This window comes from Centruroides vittatus, unplaced genomic scaffold, assembly GCF_030686945.1.
Source record: "Centruroides vittatus isolate TY-2023 unplaced genomic scaffold, ASM3068694v2 scaffold_435, whole genome shotgun sequence".
In the NCBI taxonomy this organism is placed as follows: Eukaryota; Metazoa; Arthropoda; class Arachnida; order Scorpiones; family Buthidae; genus Centruroides; species Centruroides vittatus.
In genome coordinates, this window is record NW_027122708.1 from 3,395,128 (window position 1) to 3,418,682 (window position 23,555).

The 23,555-nt window shown below is 33.1% G+C and overlaps 1 protein-coding gene and 2 non-coding genes across 3 annotated transcripts; 2 read left to right on the forward strand and 1 right to left on the reverse strand.

Moving 5' to 3' along the window:
* Positions 1 to 850: 850 nt before the first annotated feature.
* On the reverse strand, positions 851 to 923 carry TRNAF-GAA (transfer RNA phenylalanine (anticodon GAA)). The gene has a single exon. It is a non-coding gene; the product is annotated as a tRNA-Phe (tRNA).
* Positions 924 to 1,450: 527 nt separating this feature from the next.
* Positions 1,451 to 1,534, forward strand: TRNAL-GAG (transfer RNA leucine (anticodon GAG)). The gene has a single exon. It is a non-coding gene; the product is annotated as a tRNA-Leu (tRNA).
* Positions 1,535 to 1,713: 179 nt separating this feature from the next.
* Positions 1,714 to 9,336, forward strand: LOC136989079 (sodium/potassium-transporting ATPase subunit beta-like). The gene is made up of 8 exons (XM_067287171.1): positions 1,714 to 1,873; positions 3,637 to 3,793; positions 4,470 to 4,595; positions 5,273 to 5,407; positions 7,837 to 8,030; positions 8,796 to 8,897; positions 8,966 to 9,139; positions 9,200 to 9,336. The coding sequence occupies exons 2-8, from the start codon at positions 3,637 to 3,639 to the stop codon at positions 9,329 to 9,331; spliced, it is 1,020 nt and encodes a 339-aa protein (XP_067143272.1). The 5' UTR covers positions 1,714 to 1,873; the 3' UTR covers positions 9,332 to 9,336.
* The last annotated feature ends 14,219 nt before the right edge of the window (positions 9,337 to 23,555 follow it).

The window sequence follows — 23,555 nt, forward strand, 5'->3', positions numbered from 1 at the left end:
AGTATACTGTATACATAAATTTAGTTTGTGATTATTTATTCAGTCTGCAAGAAAAACAAATTTAGAATTATAAAATTGTTTTTATAAACTTTAAAACTTATTTAAAACTTTGAAAAAATTACATATCTTACTTATGTTACTTGGGATACAAAACAAATAAATAAAAGGCAAGCTTTTTAATACGAATCTTGTATGAATAAATACAAAAAATAATATATATATATGAGTAAATATTTATTTGCTGAATATATATACTGTAAATAAATATAAGTTGGTGAAAAATTTTCTGCATTTTATAAATTTTTAATCGCCTAATACAAACGAATAAAATAAAAACACGTATATAATATTGTTAATTTATAGTTATTAGTATTATTTTAACATTATTAAGTTATTTATATTGCAGATAACTGTTTTTCCATTAAAAATGCACAGAAAATAACAGCTAGAGGATAAACATTCAACGTAAAAACAGTAATATAAATATGTCCCAACCGGTGAGCTAAAATCCGACTTGAAACTTGTTATGAGATGTGTCGCCATCTGGTGATAAAATAAAATAAAAAATAAAACAATCGGCAGATAAGTCACAGTTAATACTGTATTAACAAATAGTTTAAATTGTTTATTTACATCATCATTTTAAAAATATATTATATATATATATATTAGAATTATATCAATTTCATTAAAAATACAGAAATATTTAGGTTAAATAATAATCAGTTTATTAGCAATTTTTTAAAAATATAAAAAGTTCAATAATGCAATACACAAAATAAATATATTATTTGAGAAAATATGAAATAGAAGCGCATAAAATAAGGAAGAAAAATAAAAGAAAAATTCTTGCCGGAACCCGGGATCGAACCAGGGACCTTTAGATCTTCAGTCTAACGCTCTCCCAACTGAGCTATTCCGGCACGGTTATAAAGTTTTATTTTAGCAGTTATATAATAAGCTACCCAAATTGGAATTTTCATATTTATTATTGATTTATAAAATTCGATTTGTGAGGGTTTTTAGAAAGTTAATTTTAAGTAATAAAGTAATAATATACTTAATTTATGATAGATATTAATTTATAAATTTTCAAATTACGTCATAAATGAATGTATTAAGACGTTAACCAATAAGCGTCCACGTACTAAAAGTAAAATGAATGATAATTGGTTGATTTCAAACTCTTATCCATATTATCCTTGTTTGTGAATTCCGCCATTAATTATAATAATGTAAGCGATACAGAGTATCGTCTTTTTTCTTATAAAATCTTATAGAATAAAGTATTATTAATAATAGTTACAATTATGCTTTTGTCTCAAAAATTTTTGTCCCGATTATAAATTAATAAACAATTACTTAACAAAATCCAAATGTTTTAAATCATATTGCATTATTTTATTATTATTATTATTATTATTATTATTTATAGAAATTTCTAAGGCGAGTCAGGATGGCCGAGAGGTCCAAGGCGCTGCGTTGAGGTCGCAGTCCGGTCTTCCGGGGGTGGGTTCGAATCCCATTCCTGACAGTCTTTTATATTTCCTTCTATTTCTCTTTCGTTCTGCCGCTAGCTGGCATGACTAATATCGAAAGATTAACACGTACTGTACAACCTCTACGAACATTATTGTGAAATTCGCTAATTTAAGATAGTTTTTTAAAATTCCGCCAGTAGATGTCGCATAACACTTTTGGTTATCTTCTATAAAAACAAACGTGTAGAATATTATTCATTAACTGATTTACGGTGGGGTATTTTAAATGTTATCGTTTCTTAAATAATAAGAAAATATTTCGCATTAAGTTATGAGAAGATAGGTTACTATCTGACATTTCTTCCCTCATTTCTGACGTCATATAACTCACGGTAAGTACTGTTAATATGCTAAAAAAATTGTAATTATTATTTTAAAATATTTATATCGATGGCATGTAAGAAACAACACATTTATATATTGTTCTACGTATTTAAATGTATATAAATCGCAAAATTGGCATTTAATTCAAAAATTCCTAGCATAAATATTATTTCTTTTGATATTCTACTTTGCTTTAGTTAATGTAGGATTAATTGCAGTTAAATGCAAACTTACAAAAGAGACAATAGAAAGTGTGAATTAATTAAAATCTAATTTCCTAATTCAAATTTGCATGGGTTCCTGTGAAGCTATGGTCTATTGTCCAATTACACATATGGAATTCAAGATAAAAAATTACATTCATTTAATGTAATTTTATATTACAGAAAAATGACGAAAGTTATGCTTTACATATATTTTATATAATTGCTCCAATCAGACTTACGCTATATGAAGACAAAATAATACAAAGTTGCGACAGACAAACTTTTTTCATATAAAATATATATAAGTTATACGAAATATAAAACTTTTTTCGTGTAATAAATTAAATAAATAAATATATAACTTGGAGTTTAACATAATCAGATAGTTTAAATGGTTTTAAATACATTTCTTAAGTTAAAAAAATATTGTAATTAATATTAAATCGAAATATTTGAATGAATTTTTACAAATGACATAAAATTAAAGCCATCAAATAAAAGGACTATTTCATAAAGGCAGAAAACTCTTAAATATTCATGAAATTTTGCTGATATTTCGAATTTAAAAATAATTAATGTTTTCCTCATCACGAATCACTCGAAAAGTCCGGTTACTTTCATAAGGCAATTTATTTTTACTTACAGTTTAAAAATTTATTTATATAATTAATTATTGCTATATTTAGCAATAATTTTGCGAAATTAAGTGATAAAAGTGGAAAAAGGTAAATAGCCTTTGTATAGCGATCATTAAATTCGACGCCAAAGAGATAAAAACAGTAAAATAAATAATTTATTTACACGTTTGGATTGCTTAAATGTCATTAAATAATATAAAAATCATTGTGGATAAGGAAACTTTCTATTAAAACATAAAATTTTTACAGAAAATATTTTAAAAATTAATTAAGTGAAATCAAATATTTCACATATAATATATTCTTTATAAATTATATAATGGAAGTTCTATTTTCAATTAATCTTTTTCCAGTACGAGATGATTAAAATGCATTACTGTATGTATGCATTAAATATATACAGTAATTCTATCTTTGCGATAGAATAATTGTAGACACGTATATATGACGATATACATAAATTTAATCTATAAATTCTTGCGAAAACATACTTTTCTCAATAGATTTATAGAAAAAAATGGCTAAAACTATATCGAACTAAGTCTAATTCAATATCATTACTCTTCTCAGATAACAATGAACGTATATAGATTAAATATATGGTTCATCTAATGCTATAGTCTACTAAAAGAAAATATATTAATACGGCGTGTATTTTCCTCAGAATATACATAACACAATGTCTTAGATCCAGGCGTTTTATTAAATTTGCTGACTAAGCTAAGCTTTACCTTTCCAAAAATAGACAGAATTATAAAAAAAAAAATTGCAACCATATGTAATTCGTGCTTATTGAGTGCCTTAATAACTAAACTTTGTGGAATTAATTTACGTAATTAAATTACTTAAATCCGTATATTACGTCTAAAATTTCTTCATTCCGTCGGGTTTTACATATTTTTTTTTTTATATTTTTTTTTATTGTAGATGCCTCGAACTGCCAGCTTTAATTTAGCAGAAATTAAAACTTCGATGCCCAGCTCGTCTAGTCCACAACTTAAATCTGTATCTGCTAACAGTTTCAATCGTGTAACAGAGAATACTCCCCAAAAGAAAAAAGATGGTTGCTCGTTTTCTTGCGGCTGTAAGTAATACGTTTTCATAGATTCAAATATTTCTAAAAGAAATTATTTATTCAATAAAACTTTCTGAAATTAACTCGTAAATCATACAAAGTTTTGTTTTGTTTATTTCTTTCAAAATATGAAAATACTAATTTAAATATAAATTATGACTGCAGTTACATTAGTATTTTCAATCCTGAATTTAGTATTTTAATTAGGAATCTACTTTGAAGATAATGTAAAACCATTCATAAAGAATACAAGTTTATGCCAATCACGAATGATTCCATATAACTTACATATTAAGGTTATTAAAGCGTTGTAGACTCGATATTTTAAACGATGTTTCGATCTTTAGGGGCCGTCCATTAATTACGTGTACAGTTTTTGAGACACTTTAGACCCCTTCCCTCCTGTTGTGTACAATGATGTACTTTTGGCAAACCTCCTCACACTTAATTTCGTATTGAATAGTTCATGAACTCCTCGGACGTTTAAGAAATGGGGTTATAAGAACAAATTCGTACGCCACTAATATCATTAAAAATGTCCACATAGACAATGCCTCTACCCTCCCCTTAAACCATACACATAGTTAATAGACGGCCTCTCGTGGATTCCATTTAAAATACTAAAACATTATTATTAATAAAATTATTCTGATTTATTTTAATAACTATAAATTTATTATTATAGGGTGTATGGGCGTATTTATCTGCTTGTGTTGCTTAGTATTTTTTGCGATGTTACATTTGTATCATCGAATATTTATCCCCGAACTGACTCAAATATATTTCAACGGTCCTTTACTTATACAAAAAGGTAATTTATTTAATACGTTTTTTCATACTCTGATATACAGTATATAATAAAATATAGAATTAACTTATAAAAAGAAATTAACATAACCTAAAAAGATAACATTGTTTGTGAAGTGTGACGTTACTTAATCTTTGAAATCCTCAATTCTAGAGAATCAACGGATTAAAGGATTATTCTAATCTTCGTCGACGTTTCAGAAATAAATTTGTCACTTTATTTTCCTATCATTTTGTTTGAGAACAAATGCGTTAAGAAAATGTTATCTTTCGTATACAGAAGATTTATGCCAGAGATTTTATCTCCTTGAATTTAGTATGTAAAATAACTATATTTTACAGCATATAAGACACACTTTTTTAAAGTTTGACCCTCAAAATCGCCTTGCAGTCCTTGAGATCCAGCTCGGGCTCTAATTATCTTCTTTATTCTTTATACGAACGATACATGGCAATGTCCAATGTCACCCCCACATTAACAATAAAAAAACCCACCAATTAAAATAGTACATTACAGTGCAGTAAAAACCCTAATTTAACAATTTAAAACTTCAGAATGAATATACCCAAATGAATAATTCGATGCATTCCTTGTTGTTTTGCTGTAGACTATTCTACACGGTAAATAAAAATTATTTTAATTATCAAAATAACAAAAACAGATTATCTACTTTATTACAGGATACTTGCGTGTTTATCCTAATTTACCGGAGCTGCTAGAAGAGGACGACAGAATACCGGGTGTCTACGTAATAAATCCAAGTTTGGAATATGTAAACACGAAAATCATTCCTAATTTAGACGAAATATTCGAAAGTAAGATAAAATTTCTTTGGATTTTGGTTGACTGAAATATGTATATAATTCTCTTCTTTCTCGGTTCGTAAACTAAAATATTTTTGGTACAATATTCTGTTCCGAATTTCAATTATTTGGACTCGCAGTAACTAAATTAACTACGCAAGTACAGTGGATTGTCGATCTATTGTTTTTAGCGGGACTTGGGGGGAAAACGATTGATACGAGAAATTTATGACGTCGATATTTTTATTGTTTATCTCGTATGAAACGTGTATTTTCCAGCGATAGTCTTATGTGATGGCTTTCTGTAATACTGAACGATATGGAGCATACACACGGACGTTCGTTTAGTATTACAGAAAGCCATCATATCGTTTATTCTTCATTTTAAAAAATTATTAAGAATACTGAAATTTGTTCTATTTTCTTTTGATAAGAATACTTATTGTATTGACTCTTTTTCTTGCACTTGAAGATGATACCGTAGAAGTGTCGAAAATGATAGTAAAATGAAAAATTTTTGTCACTTACGATGTGTTGATTCTCATACAGAAAAGGGTTCTAATTTTTCTGACTTGTCCAAACATGATCTCCCCTACCTCACGACAACGCAGGTTGCCAAACTTACGGGAGAAAATCATCGTATCTGCCCCTTGAAATTATCGTATTCCACTTAAAATTATCGTACTGTACATCCATCTAGATCCTTTATACTTATGGCCTAAATTTTTAGACCCCATTTTATAATGATGTTTTAATGACTTTTCCTTATAATATATGATGCAAAACAAACCTCTGAATGGGCATAAGCTAAAATTTACGTTTTTTCATACAATTTAAACAAATATTAACAAATATGTAATATATTCCTTTATATTCCGTACTTATTTCATATGCATAAACCTTAGTTTTTCCAAATTTTTCCACCGTCTAAAATTTTTAGTCTATTCCTCGAGTGGTCGCGACTCCCAATGACAAAAAAATCTTCTGTTCTAGAGAGTCCACTAGATGGACACTACTCCGTAAGTTCTACATTAATAATGGCATTTCAACAGAACGTTTATTTGCACAAATTTTCTTTTCACATCAATTTGAACATTTTATCAGTAGGTCTAAAAGTATAGCAGTTAGCGGTCTTGACAAAGGAGCGCTTTCTAGTCGAGAATATACGGTAGTAGCCAATCTAAAAACTTCCGAAAATTTGGTAGCTCTCTAGGGGCGAAAAAGACACGAAATATGAATAAAAAGGCCATAGGTACAAAAATAGTGATTGCAATTGGTTTTTTCAAAAACTAACAGTTGTTTTCGGAGTAAGGCATATTTATAAAATTATTGTACATCGTACAGCGCCCAAAATAATCGTACAGATAGCAACGCTGAGACAACGTGCTAATTTTTATCAATGTTGTCGGGCTTTTTACCAATGTTGTTGCCAATAAAGTACAGAATTTTGTAAAGCAGTAGACAAAAAGTAGCCAAAAATCGCAATAAAAACTAGTTAGCTGTAGTCAAAGGGTTTAACTGTTAAATTTGACGTACTTTTATTTTTTGTATACGAAAATCACTGTTTCAATTTAGGACCCTCTATTGTGAGTAAAACAATTGATGCGGGATAACATTTTTCTTTCAGTTAAAATACAGAACGAACATTGCGGAAACGAAGAATACGGGAAAAATTAACATTATATATATGTGTCCTTATTTGGGACTGGAGAAAATAACCGATAGATGCGGGAAAACGATTGATACCGGAGCGATAGATCGAGAATCCATTGTATTTGTAACGTTATTTATTGACACTGTAGTATATATGCATTTCAAATTACTATATTTTAGTGATTCCTCTTTAGTATAGCATCTAAAAATTGATACAATACTTTTTAAAAAGATTAAAGAGGTTGTAATAATCCGAATTGTATTTGTATCTATTCCAGCTTTTGGTTAATGTAACCCTTAGTGCCAAGATGGCGGCTCGTCTCTGATTCCAGCAAGGAAACAGTGGGACGCACGTTCTAACCTAACCTAACCTACTCTAATAATTCGGTTGCTAATAATTATGATAATTTATTACAATAGATTAGGTTAGGTTAGAACGTGCGTCCCACTGTTTCCTTGCTGGAATCAGAGACGAGCTGCCATCTTGGCACCAAGGGTTACATTAACCAAGCTTTTCATAAAGTATTGTATCAATTTTTTAGATGTTATACTAAAGAGGAATCACTAAAATATAGTAATTTGAAATGCATATATACTACAGTGTCAATAAAAATGTTACAAATACTTGCGTAGTTAATTTAGTTACTACGAGTCCAGACAATTGAAATTCGGAACAATACTGTACCAAAAATTTTTTGGTTTACGAATCAAGAAAGAAGTAAGAAAACTGCTTATACTCCGAATCCCAGTAAAATAATGAATATATATTTTTTGTTTATTCACATTAGATTACACGGAGAAAACGAAAGATTATCCACCTCATCGTTATACTAGGTGCTGGTTAGAAAATCCAAACAATCCTAATACGCCTTGTTACTTCGATCCCAATTGGTTATTGGAAGACTGCAATAAGAAGAATAATTATGGTTTTAAGCCGTTAAATGGTTTCTATAACCCGTGCGTTTTATTGAGACTCGAAGATGTAAGTTCATCACGAAAAATTTATATATAATAAATACAACTAACCCGATAATTAAAATTTATTTATTTATAATTATATTCAACGAGAGATGGCAGCCTGGAAGCCGGCCTCCTGCCAATTTACTTTGTAATCATTTGGCCTTAATAACCCCGTAAAGGAAACGGCTGTTCGTTTTGATACGAAAAATTTAGACTGTTTCTTTCTATAAAAAAATTCTGCCTCACCCAAGCTGATAGTGACGTGGGTGACAGATTGTTTTCGATGTTTATTACACTTCCTGCGTTGCTTATTGTGAATAGTTTCATAATGTAAAATTGGTTTATTTAGTTAAGTTACGGCAACGCAACACTTGGGCGGTATGCCTAGGGGAATGCTTCTTTAGGTCCTTTTTAGGAATAACTGACCCCTATTCAGGCGTTACAGACGTGGAGAAAACCCGGAAAACTCCACGTGGCCAGCCCGTCCTGGCGAGGCATGAATCCACGACCTGAACTCCCAATGTTCAAGGAATGGAACCGCTTGGCCACTGGTGAGGCCCATATTGTAAGGACTCCCGTAAATAAATTTTTTTGATGGAATTACATTGTGTAAATATATTGGCGTTCTTGGCCAATATATAGTATTTTGAAAATCTGATATTTCGATCATTGGCTAGTAGTAAATTTTTGCCAATGCATTTTTGGCTTTTTAAACTAAAAAGTAGGCTGTAGGTGGTTGCGAAATTGATTTTGAGATTTAACATATATAATATGGATGCATTTTCAGACAGAAAATTGGTATCCGGAACCTTTCCAATTTAAAGATGTTAGCAAAACATGGGCACATCAATACGATCCTTCATACATACCGGTAGGATGTCATCAGAGGGTAAGAAAATTTTTCAATTCTATAAATTCACATAAAATTATCAGATAATACGTTTTAAAAATTTTCAGATTACCAACGAAAGCAACCAAATGAAATTAAATACGAACATTTATCCTAGTAAAGGATTCTCGATTCATTTCTTCCCAGAAAAATTCTTTAACAGCACCATATATTTAGCTCCTATGGTAATGATACAGATTAAAAATCTGGAAGTTGGAAGAAATTTTTCTATAAATTGTTGGGTAAGTTTAAAAATAAATATTAAGAGTATTCACGAATATAATTTTGGAAATTATTTTCAGGTCCGTGCAAGAAATTCCTGGCATCTAAAAGACAGTGGTGAAGTTACCATACATTTTCGTTACCCGTTCACACACGTAGCGAAAACTGAAAACGCTATCAAACACAAGGCGACGAAATTTGGAAAATCTTAGTTTTAATTGAATTTGTTAAAATTTTTAGAAAAATGTCGAGTTATAACAAAAAATAATGTAATTATTGTAATTATAAAATTTTTTTAAACGAATTTAAACAAATTCAAAATATTAGCGAGGTTGAAGCCGAAGTTTTAAACGCGAAAACGTGTAAGTCGGACGTTCAGTGCCGCTTTCCTGTAAGCCTAGAAGTTTGACAATGGCGTTTGGAATGTCGAGCATGATTCCACTGACTTTCAAAACGCCATTGTCAAACTTCTAGGCTTACAGGAAAGCGGCACTGAACGTCCGACTTACACGTTTTCGCGTTTAAAACTTCGGCCTCAATCTCGCTATTAGAAAATAAATATTCACTGCTTTAATCAAGTTAGTTCAAATTCTGAAATAAACTTTAGTTTATTTTAAAAAATCTTAGTTTAATGGTTAATGTTACCCTAGGTATACAAAATGGTGGCTCGTCTCTGACTCCAGCATACAGAAGCGAGGAAACAGTGGGACTCACATTTTCTAAACCTAACCTATTCTAATAATTTAGCTGGTAATAATTATGATAATTTATTAGAATAGGTTAGGTTTAGAAAACGTGCGTCTCCACTGTTTTCTCGCTTCTGTATGCTGGAGTCAGAGACGAGCCACCATTTTGTATACCTAGGGTAACATTAATCATTTACCACAAAAGTCTAACAAATGTTTTGGATTACTTTTAATTAATATACGGAAAAATTATGCATCTACAGTATTTATTTTCATAAAATAAAATTTTTTAATATCAACTTTAATATATTGTTGACTGTACACTGAATTAATAATTTCCATATATATGTAAGCTGTCATTACTACGTATTACAGAAGAAAAATTGATCAAAGATCAAAAGTAATTTCTTAATTATGATTACACTCAATTACTGCAAATATGTTTAAAGGGAATTGATATGGTGGATAGATGAACACTTTAATACAGTTACTGTAATATAATCATACTTATGTCAATGATTTTTATATTTCATTCATAACACGGGATTGTTTAATAGTAACGTACGAAAGGATACTTCTACACATGGAATGTATGTATGTACAATATGTACTATATGGGGCACAGTTGGGAAACATATAATGTATGGTGTAAATGTAATCATTAAGGTATACCGTACAATTATCATTAAATAATTAGTTATTATAAGGTATACCTTGATAATTACATTTACGACGTTGTATCCCATAAACTACATTTAAAAAGTAGTTTGCATGTTGTCCCTTAATAAAATTTTTTTAAAAAAACTTTCCGCCCTGTGAGCATTAAGAAAGCGAAATAAAATAGTTAAATACTGTAGTTTTCTATTACAATACAACGCACAAACCATACATTTTTACGTTAAACGTTCTTTAAATAATTAATACGGTACGCCTTGATGATTTTTAAGTGTAAACTTCGTTATTCGATATTTTTTTTTCTTCGAGTAAGTACGATTGTCGTGTCAAAATTGCCCACGGATTTTAGAGTATCGAAATTTTCAAATTATTTTGTGCTTTTCGTCAGGTTTACTTTAATGAAAACTGATAGGACAAGGAAGGAAAAAACTGCACTAACTTTCCTATCAACCAGGAGTCATCGTTGTTACTTTCAGATTTTAGTCCCTAAGACTGTCATTGTTTATTATTATTATTTTTTTTAAGATTAAATAAACTTTACTAAATACGAAGATTAATAACACTTATCCAAAAATGTTCAAACTTTATTTAACCGTAGGAATTACTTACCTACGAATGATTACTTCATTCGTAAAAATGACGAACGAAATACAGCGGTATCTCGTACTCTAATACAAAATTCTGGAAAAAAGTCTCTCGGTACTTGAGTGAACAAACGTAACCCGCTAGTACAAATTTTCGATTAACAGCATATTTTTATTTCGTCATCCATGAAAATTTTTTGCTTGATTAAAGCAATTATCGATTGCTTTAATCAACATTTCTCTTAGTAACAAAAAAAACAATAGTATACTTTCGCTAATTTTTGGAACCTAACCTATGTTTTGCACAAGTCCTTTGTTTCGTATAGCACGGATTCGCATAACACGGTACTTTTTCGGAACGTAACTATTGCGTTATATGAAGGATACCTGTACAGTAAAAGCTCGATATTATGAACGGCCGTTGTATAGACTCCAGGGGTGGCCAACTTTTGTGCACATAAGATCTACTTTTTATCGTAAAAATGTGTCGCGATCGACTCGTTGTCATAGGCATAGTCTAAGTGGGGAGGGAGAAGTGTGAAATACATACTATGTTTATACACTGTTTCAGTACGAAGTGCACTCACTGCTTATGAGTCGAGTCATAACTGCATGCATACAGTTGCGTTCGGTTACAAATATAATACATTAAGTCAAGACATCGCTAGCGAGCGACCAAAATTGGCTTGGCGATCGACCGGTGCGAGCGCGATCGACTTGTTGGCCACCCCTGGTATAGACGACCGAAATTATAGGAAAATTCATTCGCCGTAACGGACTCCCGCTACTGTGGACTATTTTTCAGGTCCCGTGGACCAGTCATTCCGTAATTACACACTTTTTAATCTCCGTTTTTAATTCGTCCTAGCCGTTGTTTTATTTCCTTTATTTGCGAAAAATAAATAAATAATGAATTTTAGCCCGATAAAAACGGGCTTTTATTATAATGGACCAATTTCTTCAGCTCCGTGCTGGTCCGTTATATCGAGTTTTTACTGTATATTGACAAACCAAACTGTAGCTGCTATTTTTTAAACGAGTAATCATTTAAAAAACAGGAAGTATATTTTGGTTACATACAATCAGTGACGGATTAGTCCACAGCCCTAAGCACAAAAGGTTATGTAGATGGACCCAATTTCAGGACATCATAAACTAATAAAATCTAATTGTAGCTATAGAATTAGCCAATTTCTAAATTACGACGCAATTAAAACGGTAAAATTACTTTATTTTTACCAATCTCGGGCTCCCATGAATGTGCATAGTACAATGGTTCTAAACCCATGTTCCGCAAACTTGCCCAAAGTGTTCCATTGAAAGAAAAAATGACTTCAAAATCTTTATTGCAAATTTATTCCAATGTACAGTACAGTACTATAACACCTTACTTTATTTGTAGACAATTCCATGATTACTATTTTATTCAATACAATAAAGTTTTATTAGTTTATTGCTTTATTGTTCGTTAGAACAGTAAACATGGTATTGCCTATCGATTTTTGAATATATTGATGCTAATGATCCGTACAATAAAAAGTACGTGAATGGTGCTCCATGGTCTCAGAAAGGTTGAGAACAACTGACCTAGTAAGTATGGCATTGCATACAATCAGAAAAATGAATACCGTTTATTTATTTAGCTACGTCCAAAAAGTTTAGTTGGTGAAATAAATATTTTAATTTTCTAAAAGTAAACACCGAGTTCAATTACAAATTTTCCTTTTAAATGAAACTATTCAAATAAGAATGACACTCATTCAGTCTCATAAAGCGAGAGTCATGGCAGCGACTCTGCGCCAAGTGAAAAAAAAAAAAAAAAAAAAAAAAAAAAACAACACTGACTGACAGTGGCATGCCGTCATTAAAAGCGGTGGAAGCACAGCTTCCCTTGTATTTTCTAAAATATAAATTTTCATATTTTAACGTAGTTTGAATTAATTAAAATTAATATTTTATTATAATTGCATTGTGTATATTATTACAAATTAAGAATTTAGGGGACAGATCCTTTAAAAAGTCAGAAATTCAAGGAGAAAGAATGGTGGCTTCTCCCCGGCTCAGTCTGTTTTCCTCCGTGTCGGTTTCCCCGTTGTCTCGGACTTCATTTTTGTTCATTATAAAGGTTTTTCGGTATTTTTAATATTAACTTTATCCAGTTTGACGTTGCATTAATACGCGAAACCCGCAACCCCGACGGCGCCCGATGAATCTTTCCGTAAAGCGAAATAAATCGAAATCCTAAGAATTTGATTGATTTCATCCGATGGCCGAAAATGGACGAAAAAAATATTTATCAAGGTATTCAAACGAATTTCGGGCAATTTTCGGAGATGGTCAAGCCTCGAGACGTAAAATTTCAAAAGATCGTCTTTTACCTCTCCACGGTGGCCATTCTGCACCATGTAAATGCAGAAGATAATTTATTTATCAAATTCCAAACACAAGAAAATGGTTGAAGCAAAATTTAAAAAGAAAAAAATTATAAATTAATTTAAAAAAAATAAAATTGACTTTTTTTTAATTCGAACATTGTTGACGCGTCTTTTAACGTTTGTTCGAAATTCGTCACGCATGACGATTCGCAGTTCGATTGTGTTTCTGGTTGTGGTCGGACGTGCTTTTGTTGTGCTCTTCGATTGCGTGCTGTTTTTTGCGGTTTGAGGACTTTTGCAGAGAAGATTAAAGATTTTTCAGGTAAGCTTTAGTCCATATTGACTCTAAACGTAAGAATTTATTTAATATTATTTGGAGGATCGGTCCCAGAAGACATCTCGGCACATCGTTCGATGGTCGGCCGTTTGCGCTTCCGATTCGAATCTTTTAGATTTAAAAAGGCAGCAGCTGCCTTTTCAATTCTAAGGTGAGCATTTTGCTTTTCTCGGAAGAATTTAGACATTAATTTAAGCTTTTGTTTTACTCGACTAATTGCAAATTTTTCTTTTTTCAGAACGAAGATGTTGGAGTGGTTTCGACGGAGGTTCCGACGGAGGAATGCGGTGGCACCGGAGGGAGGGGGTTCCTCGGACGACGACTCACGAGACTGTCGTTCCGTGCAGTTGGAGGAGCGGGGGCTCGACGAGCAAAAGGCAGCGGGTGAAGAAGACCTTCCCCAAGTGCGCGTGGCGTAGCATCCTCCCGGAGTCGGGATCATGCGACGCTACACCCTGGGTCCAGTGCACTTGGCAAGGTCTTCAGGGGTCATCCGGCCACAGACCTTGCTGTGGCGGATGTAGAAAATGACAGCTCGTCCGAGTTGACATTTTTTGGTTGGTCGCATTCTGCTCGTTCGTCCGCGATGGCGACGCCGCCGCCCTGCCGAAGTCGGAACGGGGAGGAATCGGAGGAGAGAGTCGCCGAAGTTGAGGGATTGCGCTGTCTGTGGTTTCGTTGCTGCGGATGGCTGCGGTTCCCTTGGCCTAGGCGGTGATCCTCTTCGATTTCTTTTTCTCCCGGATGCGACTTTCTTACCGGATTCGACACTTTTCACCCAGACTTGACACCTTTTCCCGGACTCGGTTGTGACCCACGGATTTGTCTCCCGAACACGACACTCGGTCAACGACTACGGATTTGACTCCCGATTGTGACCACCTGGACCTGACACTTTTACTCACCGGACGCGACATTCGGCCGACCTTTCTTCCCAAACAGCTGTTATGAGGATTGAGCTTCCGGTTAGGGTAGGTTAGATTAAGCTAGGCTAGGCCAGGTCCTTCGCTCTTCTTATGACACTGTTCGGGAAGAAAGACTGTCTGATAAAGCTAATAATATTAACCTTAGGTAATAAATGAATGAACTTCTCGTTTTCTCACTGCCTTTGTGTTTTCTAAAAACATTTGGGAGGGAGAAGAATCTCCCTCCCCAACTTTACCACTAAGAGGACCAAGTGGACAAGTGAATATTTTCCGAAATCTCCGATGGTAAGAACTCTTTCGTTTCATTTTTTAACACATCTTATTCTCGTATTGTAATTTACTGTTTTTCTGTTTATAGACATGCCGAAGATGTTCTTTGATTACACACACACACACGCACGGACATAACATCACTGTACACGAAGATATACACTGTTTAACCTTTATTCGAATTCTCGCACTCACGCACTTATACGCCAAGCGCCTCGTTCTGTGTAATTTCACACAATGAAACAACCCGAACACTTGCTTCCCACAAATCCAACCCCTGGGTCCTCGTCCCGGGAAGTGGAAACGCCAATTTTAAAGATCTTAGAAATCTAAGAAAACACTTTAAATTGGCGGCTGAAGGGGCTCTGGTAATTACACATCTTGCATGGATTAAACAGAATTTCACACATTAGCATCAATAATCGTTTTGTGATGAATTTTTCTGTTAAATTTAGTGTGGTAAGAAAAGATCCACGACGTGGGCAGCCGAACTGTATGGAACGGGACTTGACAGACCGCCCTGGGTTCTTCGACAGACCGCCCTGGGTTCTTCAACAGCCCAAATCGATGTCAGAACGGTAGACTGAAGTCTTAACCGCTCAAACATCCGGCTGTCACCTTATACTAGATATAACAAGTAGCGACACTTAATACTAAGTTTAACATATTTAGATTTTTACAGCTATGGTGAGAAACGTTTAAAATTTACAATAACCCTGTCACGTTCTTTGAGGTACACTAGTGGTGCAACAAGAGGCATTTGACATTGACCGGTTCGGCATTCTCGGGATTTGGCATGCGCACACTGCACACCTCCCTGGACCGTCTCTGATTCCATCCATTAGCCACTCGTATTGCCATAAGCATAGCTATTTGACTAAGTGGATTTTTTTTTAAATTTAAAATGTAAAGAATATTTTATGTTAATTTTATGTACGTTTCTTTACAAAGCTACATTTAATTATAATTTTTTTTAAAGTATATTAATACAATTGAACAATATATTGTACCAGGTATGTATATCCACCACATTTTATTTCACCGAGTAAGTTTTTATAATTTATTTTTAATTTTAGCCCTTATATCGTGGCTAGCGATTCAGAATGTAATTGTGATATTAAAAATACATTTAGAGACGTCTACAGTTTTTACTGGCTTATCGAACAAATGAATACGAATGGACCCTAGACCAGGCATGGGCAACCTTTTTCTATGTAAGGGCCGCATTTTAAAACTCGAACTGATGTGGGCCGCATACAAGAGAAAGAGGAAAAAAATGTTGGTAAATCAGAATTATTTATTCATATATAACTATATATTAGCATAGGTATACTTAATTTAGCTTCTGGAACTAATGTAAACGTAATATATTGGAAATATTTAGTTAAATATTGGTCACTGCCTAGTTTTAAATTAGTTTCGATGTGTCTGTTAGGCGGTTTCTTGTTTAATTTTTACTAAATTCATTGCGGGAAAAACTATTCACATACATAAGTTGTAGAAAATAACGTTTGAATTTTTGCTGCATACCTCCTTAAGATGGGAAATTGATATATTTACTCACATTTTATGCGTCGCGGGCCGCAAAATATATGAATGCGGGCCGCAGGTTGCCCTGCCCATCCCTGCCCTAGATCATCACTGACATGCAATTAACTGATTGCCCCTGAAAGTCGGATTCTTAAGAAACACAGCTTCCCTATCATCAAATGTCACGGCACGGCACTGCTGACTGACTATACTATATATACAGGAATCAGAGTTGCCGATTTTCAAGGTCAATCTCTTCTCCTCAAACGCCAATAGTAAGTCTAAATATCTCGTTGGAAAAATAATTATTTTCTTTGGTAATGTGCAAAATTTTAGCTTTTCTGTAAAGGTGTTGCCGAAATATAAGCAATCGAAAAGTGCAAAAAATGCTCCTAGAGAAAAGAAAAACTACTGGGTGCTCAAATTTTAAACTTTTCTCGTTATCAGTGAGGTTCCGGCAAAACTTCTGGGTCAATAAGTCAAAGTTCACGAAGGTTTCCCTTAGCTATTTTCTTTTTTTGGATTAACTTTATGCTTGTAAAGATAAAATTGCATGGAAACGAATGATTTTCATTCAAAATGTTATCCAAAATAACAAAAACTCAAATTTATGCCAATTAATATTAATACTTTTTATAACGATTTTACTAACTGCGTATCGAACGCGTTCGGTCGGAGGCCACGACGTCGCCGAGCGCAGACCGAACTGTACGTGCGTTGTTATACCAAGATCTTAGGTTTTGGTATAACAACACAATCATTAACTAAAAAACAATCCATATCCAAACGAAAACATCTGAGTCGCAAAAAAATTAAGAAAAAATTTGCCATCCATATTGTCACCAGGTTTTCTTTGTTAACCCAAACAGCTCTCTATTATCACAACTTCCATGCTTATTCCCGTATTTAATTATTAATTCATTCGCATATTTCCTGCATTGATTTTAGATTCAAATGTAAAACATTCTAAAAAGCTATAAAATGTAAAACATTCTAAATTATGAAGAGTCATACCCCCTTTAACTGAATCTAATGCCTTTCTGAAAACAGAATACAGTAGACCCCCCTAAACCGTGTTATATGAACCTGTGTTATAACACGGGTTCATATAACACGGTTTCCTACAACACGGCGAAAAAATTGCGATTGGTTTTGTATAACACACTAAAAGAGACTCATATAACATGGTAAAACGTCATCGCTGACTCGTGTCGCAACAAGATTGGTCGAATCTGGACCAATAGTGGACTAGCAGCCGAACTACTTGCCGCTGTCCAGCGCCACGCGTGTATACGGAGAGTTTAGGCGGGAAAGTATTGATAAATTTTTATACAGTTCTTGTGAAAACAACATTTACAGTATTATTCAACGGCCATAAAAATTATATCTCTATTAATGATGTCTCCAAAGTTAAGTTATTCTTTCTGCGAAGAATTCGCTGATCAGGAAACGCATCCGCCGTTCGATGAGTCGCTCCGCGACGAAACCAAGCTTAGGCAATCGCATCTTCGAACGGTGCACACTTGGTAAGTAATCCAACAATTTTTTGTTTATAGCATAATTTATATGGATTATTCCCCAAAAATTATACGTGATTTGGAAATGTTGAGTCAAATTATTCAAGAATCGATTAATTTTATGGAAGAAAACCTTTCAAACAGTAGCCCCTAAACTGCACACGTGCAGGGCTGTGATTGGCTCATATATTTAAAGCTCATACAACACGGATTCATATAACACGGAACTTATTTACCATGTTATAGGGGGTCTACTGTATTGGAAATTTCTTACAGGAAAAATTCTAATTCCTGCGGGAAATGAGAAACTCTAATATGCATAAATTTTGCAATACTTTCTCTGAATCTAATCACACGAGGACGACGATGCAGAGAAAGTATTGCAAAATTTACGCATATATACTTACTTTATCATCATCTAATATAATGTAGGATTATAGTTCTTATTGATAAAATAATAAAAAATTAAGCTTTTTTAGTGTTTTTAATATGATAGTCACAAATTGTTATGTAAATAGGTTTTTGCATTGTCATGGTGTCATTTGGAAAAATTGGTTGGGTCATTCCAGTGGACCAGTGGACCGGTCTTTTGCTTGTCTCGGGATTCCGGGATAAAAGTGCACCGTTTCCTGGGATAGAATTAATTATTTTTAAGATATTTTGTATATCTTGAAATCAAATGATTAAAAAATGAAAAATAATTATAAGTAATTTAATACGTTCTGCAACCTCCAAAATCATATTAATAATGCTATGTAAGATATATATCAAAGATTACCTTTGAGTTACGTAGAAATTTTCACAAATAGAAAAAATTTATTAAAGTTTGCTGGAAACTACATACAATAAAATGCTTTGAATTGAGTTGAAAATTTAAAGAATAAAATGAACTTACGAGTAGATCAAACTTCTAAGTTAGAGGGTAATTTTCAATATTTAAATAAAACATATAAAAATTTACAATAATATTTTGTATTAAGATTTTAAAAAGCAAAGATGGTCAATATTCTGATTACTAAAATAAGAATTAGATTGAGTGATGAAAAGTCTTGCTACCGAGAATGCCCTCTCCGATTCAATTGATGTGAGTGGAATCGTATTTAATGCATTTAAGAGAAGACAGATGTTATGTGTTTTTTCACTTGTAGCCTGGAAGATTTCTAGTTCGTTTTCAAGATTGTAATATAGTAATACCTCAGTTTTCGTCGGCGTGCTCAAGTGACCTCGCTGCTAATTTTGCGAAAACAAAGGACGACCACGCGTTTTCCAGTGCAGTGTGGCGTTATTTCTTGTTGTGTGAACATTACCCCATGACGGCCCACCACTGGCCAATGGTTCCGTTCCCTGAACACTGGGAGTTCGTCGTGGGTTCGCGCTTCGCCAGGGCGGGCTGGCCACGTGAAGTTTTCCGGGTTTTCTCCATGTCTGTAACACCTGAATAGGGGCCAGTTACCCATAAACGGATTTCCTGGAATGCATTATTCCCCTCGATACTACCATCATAATCGCATGCTACTATTATTACATGACAATTACGTCATACTTTACCACGGGGCGATATAGGCTAGAAGCTCGTGTCCAACTAGCTTCTACGAGACAAGACATTACCCCACCTGTCTAGCCGAACAATTCCATTGCTTTCATCTTAATGCTAATTATCTTATCTTTAATCTTAATGCTTTTATCTTTATGCTAATTAGTCTTTTATGTTAATTTCTTATTGCTTTTAGTATTTAACTCTATATTAATTCTCTATAAAATGTGTTTTTGGTATGTACTTTGGAGTGTCTAGAACGAATTAATTGGATTTACATTGATTCGTATGGAAATAATTGCCTGGGTTTTCGTCGGTTTCGGACTTCGCCGATTGTTTTTGGACGGATTATTGACAAAAACCGAGGTATCACTGTACTTATTTTGCTTTCTAGTATTCTTGATTTGTCTTCCTCGGCTGCGGCTGCGGCTGCTTTAATAGCGGCATCGAGCTTATATATCTTAATAATTCGGCAGTTCGTTTGGCTTTAATAATCAGGTTTATGAAGAAAAACTTCATACTCGTTTCTATCCTTGCCCAATTTGCACAACCTGGCATTACGCAGTTATTGAAGCTACTGGGCATGGTTAAAAATTAAGACAGCATACGCACAATTATTCCATATATTACGGGTTCTGATAAGTAAAAAATTTTCAGAGTCCTGTCACAAATAGGCGACATATTGATTATTGACAATCTGTGACATGCCATAACGAGGAAAAATAATAATAAAACAACCAATAAGTAGGTTTAAAATTAATAAATACAAATGTATTCTGACAGTTTATGAGTTATACTTTCTATTTGCGAAATTTCCTCAACCTTAACACAAAATACGAAAAAAGTGAATTTTTAAGAAATTTGTGGATTTCCCGGGTTAAAAAAACAACCGGGATCACGTTTGAGAAACCCTAATGCATATATACTTACCTTATTATTATTTATTTTATTTTATTAATACTTAAGCTCATTTTAAGCAGTAACGCAATAAATTTGTTTAGTAACCCTTATTAAGAATTGTAAGTAACGATTTATAATATGCAGTAAACAGCAATAAAAATGTTATAATTGCATACTTTATATAAAATATTGTTGTTGTATAAATAAAACTAGATAAATGAGATAATAGTTCATCACATTAGATTCACTAAGAATAAATTGTTATACGGAAGTTTTGTAATAAAAATCACTAAATGCCACAATTTCATTATAATACACATTATTATTGAAACAAATGAAAAACTGTCACAAAGCCGAGCTGCAATTTTTATATATTAAATTTAAAATATTAACGTATTGTAAAGGTCCGCTTTTAGCGTAGCAGGTCGAAAAGCCACGCGACCGGGATAATTGGTCCCACCTGGCGTTGGGGCTATAAACGGCCGGGAAGAACAAAAGGGACAGAGTCTCCGTTTATGGGTACACGTCAATGTGTTTGCCATGTGTTGCTCAGTTTGAGAAATGTAAACAAGGGACGGACGCGACTGTAAGCTACGTCGTGGGGAGGAGGGCGGACGTCTTTGGAAGCTCCCAGGGGAAAAGCAGGGCCCGATTGGTTGCAAGTGGTCGCCGTAAAACTCTTTAAATTGTAAGAGTGGCGAGAGGAAGGGGGAGAAGGGCGAGAGACCGGACACGTGGTAGTCTCTGACACTTAGGAAGCCCGTGAGGTGAAGAGAGTGTGTTCTCCTCTTAGGAATTCCTCTGAGAAGGATTAGTGTAGAGACCGGACGGCCACACGGTTGAGCCAACTCCGCAAACCGACCGGAGTTTCCCCAGAGTCTAATAGTCCCCAACAGACAAGCTGACGTGAGACACCACACCTTTGTTGCATAGTGTATGTAATGTTGTCAAACTTGTACATCCTGTAAATATTTGTTTTGTAAATAAACTGTAAATATTCACTGGACTGAGTGTGGAGGTGTAGCTTTCCTTGAACCATTGTACGGACATTCTCGAGTCGTAAGAACCAACTCGAGACGGATCATCGTAAAGATCGTAACGGATTACATAAGGATCTTCACTCATATATACTCTCTATCTCAAATTAGTAGTGTCTTGCCCCTGTATATCATACTTTTCCTTTAACAACGGAGTTGTGCTGGTCATCTATTAACTGCTTTCGAGGGAAAATTTTTGAATTGAAATAACATGACTTCTGGTTTGCATCGAAATATCGCATATAATTAGTCGGGACTTCCTGCTCCTAAGATTTCCATATCCAGTCTTGTCTTACTAACTCTGTTCTAGAGATTAAGGAAAGAGACGGACAGATGGACGACAGTGAGACTTTATAGGACTACAATTTTTTCAAATTGCAGCCCAATAATTCAACTTGGATTTTGTGATTAGTATTAAAGAATTTCATTTGATGTAGTGGAAATTCATACAGAGAAAGTTCAGATACCAGAGTACGATTATTTCATATACTAAAACAGCCCGATTCTTTATTGGGCTATAAGGCTAAACAAAGCCTTAATAAAGAATCTGGCTATTCATTTGATATTTAAAATAATTATTGGGTTAGTTGTATTTATTACATTTATTTCATATAACTAAATATCAAAAATACTCTCTCTAAATATATATATAATAATTAGATTCACCTTTACCATAAATGTCTTAAATGTTAAAATTTAAGACTTTATATATAAATTACTAAAATCATTACTGAACACCTTTGGCTGCTGAAACACATTTATTTGCTTATACAGTAACATTTCCAGCCTAATGCAGAGGCCATCCTTGGGTGACTGACTTTGAACACCAGTTACAAACTGTTCCAAAATAGAATATTAGAACATTAAATTTTAAATAATTCAATATAAACATAACATTCCAATATGTCCAACAAAGTAAATAAAAATTATAACATAAAATTAACATAAAAATTAAAATTTTAACATCAAACCAACATAAAATTGAAGTAAAATAAAATAAAACATAAAAAATAGAACTAGGACTTGTGAATTTTAAATACAGAAGTATATCTTAGTAAATATGGTAACTAGGAGTTTCTACAAAGAAACTTCTTTTTTACAATGAACTTCCATGCTAATGGTAAACTATCTGCATCTCTTGCATCAATACATTTGTCCTCCATCCTGCTCTTATATATTTCAATTTTTTTAGTGTTCAGTGACAATGTTGGAGAGTGTAAAGTCTTAACTATCTCTACCTTATTCCATTTTAAGAGATATTTGGAAATGAAAGAGTTGCTTAAGAAAGAAATGTGCAGTATTAATGTAATTATTGGATGCAAATCATGAGAAAACTTAAATTAAATAATTATCTCAAATAACCAATTAGTAGAGATATACGATGCTTATAATACTGTAATGGAGTCAAGTAATTGCGATCACATCACGAAAATAAGACTAATTTTATTTATGAGAGGCATTTCGATCTTCACTAGATCCTCTTCAGCCACAATTACTTAAATACAGATACCTGCAATATTTAACTTAATAGTTAAAGGTTACTGCAAATGTTCATACATCCATCTGGTTACAATTTCTACTATGAACCTACATAGATTCATAGTAGAAATTTTAACCAAATAGCTATTGGTGCATTGCCAGCCAATTTCAGGTCTTTTTGGCAGTGACAAATAGCTGCATTGTCCACGAACAGAGTGAATGTTTTGTCCATCAGCCTACTGGAGAATATTGGAAGACAATCCTTCTCCAATATGGCAATGTATGTTTTGGAAATTAATATTGCCTCATGCATTTGCCGACATTTTAGTGTCTATTTACTTTTGGATTGTCTCTGTACAAAGGTAAACTGAAACCAGAGAGAGAAGCATATATATTCTCTTCTCAAAAACACATTGAATATATTTCTCACCCAAAATTGTTACAAAATTTTTAAGACTTTTTTGTATGTAATCTACAAATTCTTTGATCAAGATGTATTCAAGATTGTTAATCAAATTATAGTGTTAAAAGAGTACATTAAACAGTGATAATGTGTCAATATATTCTGAAATAAAGAAAATAGAAA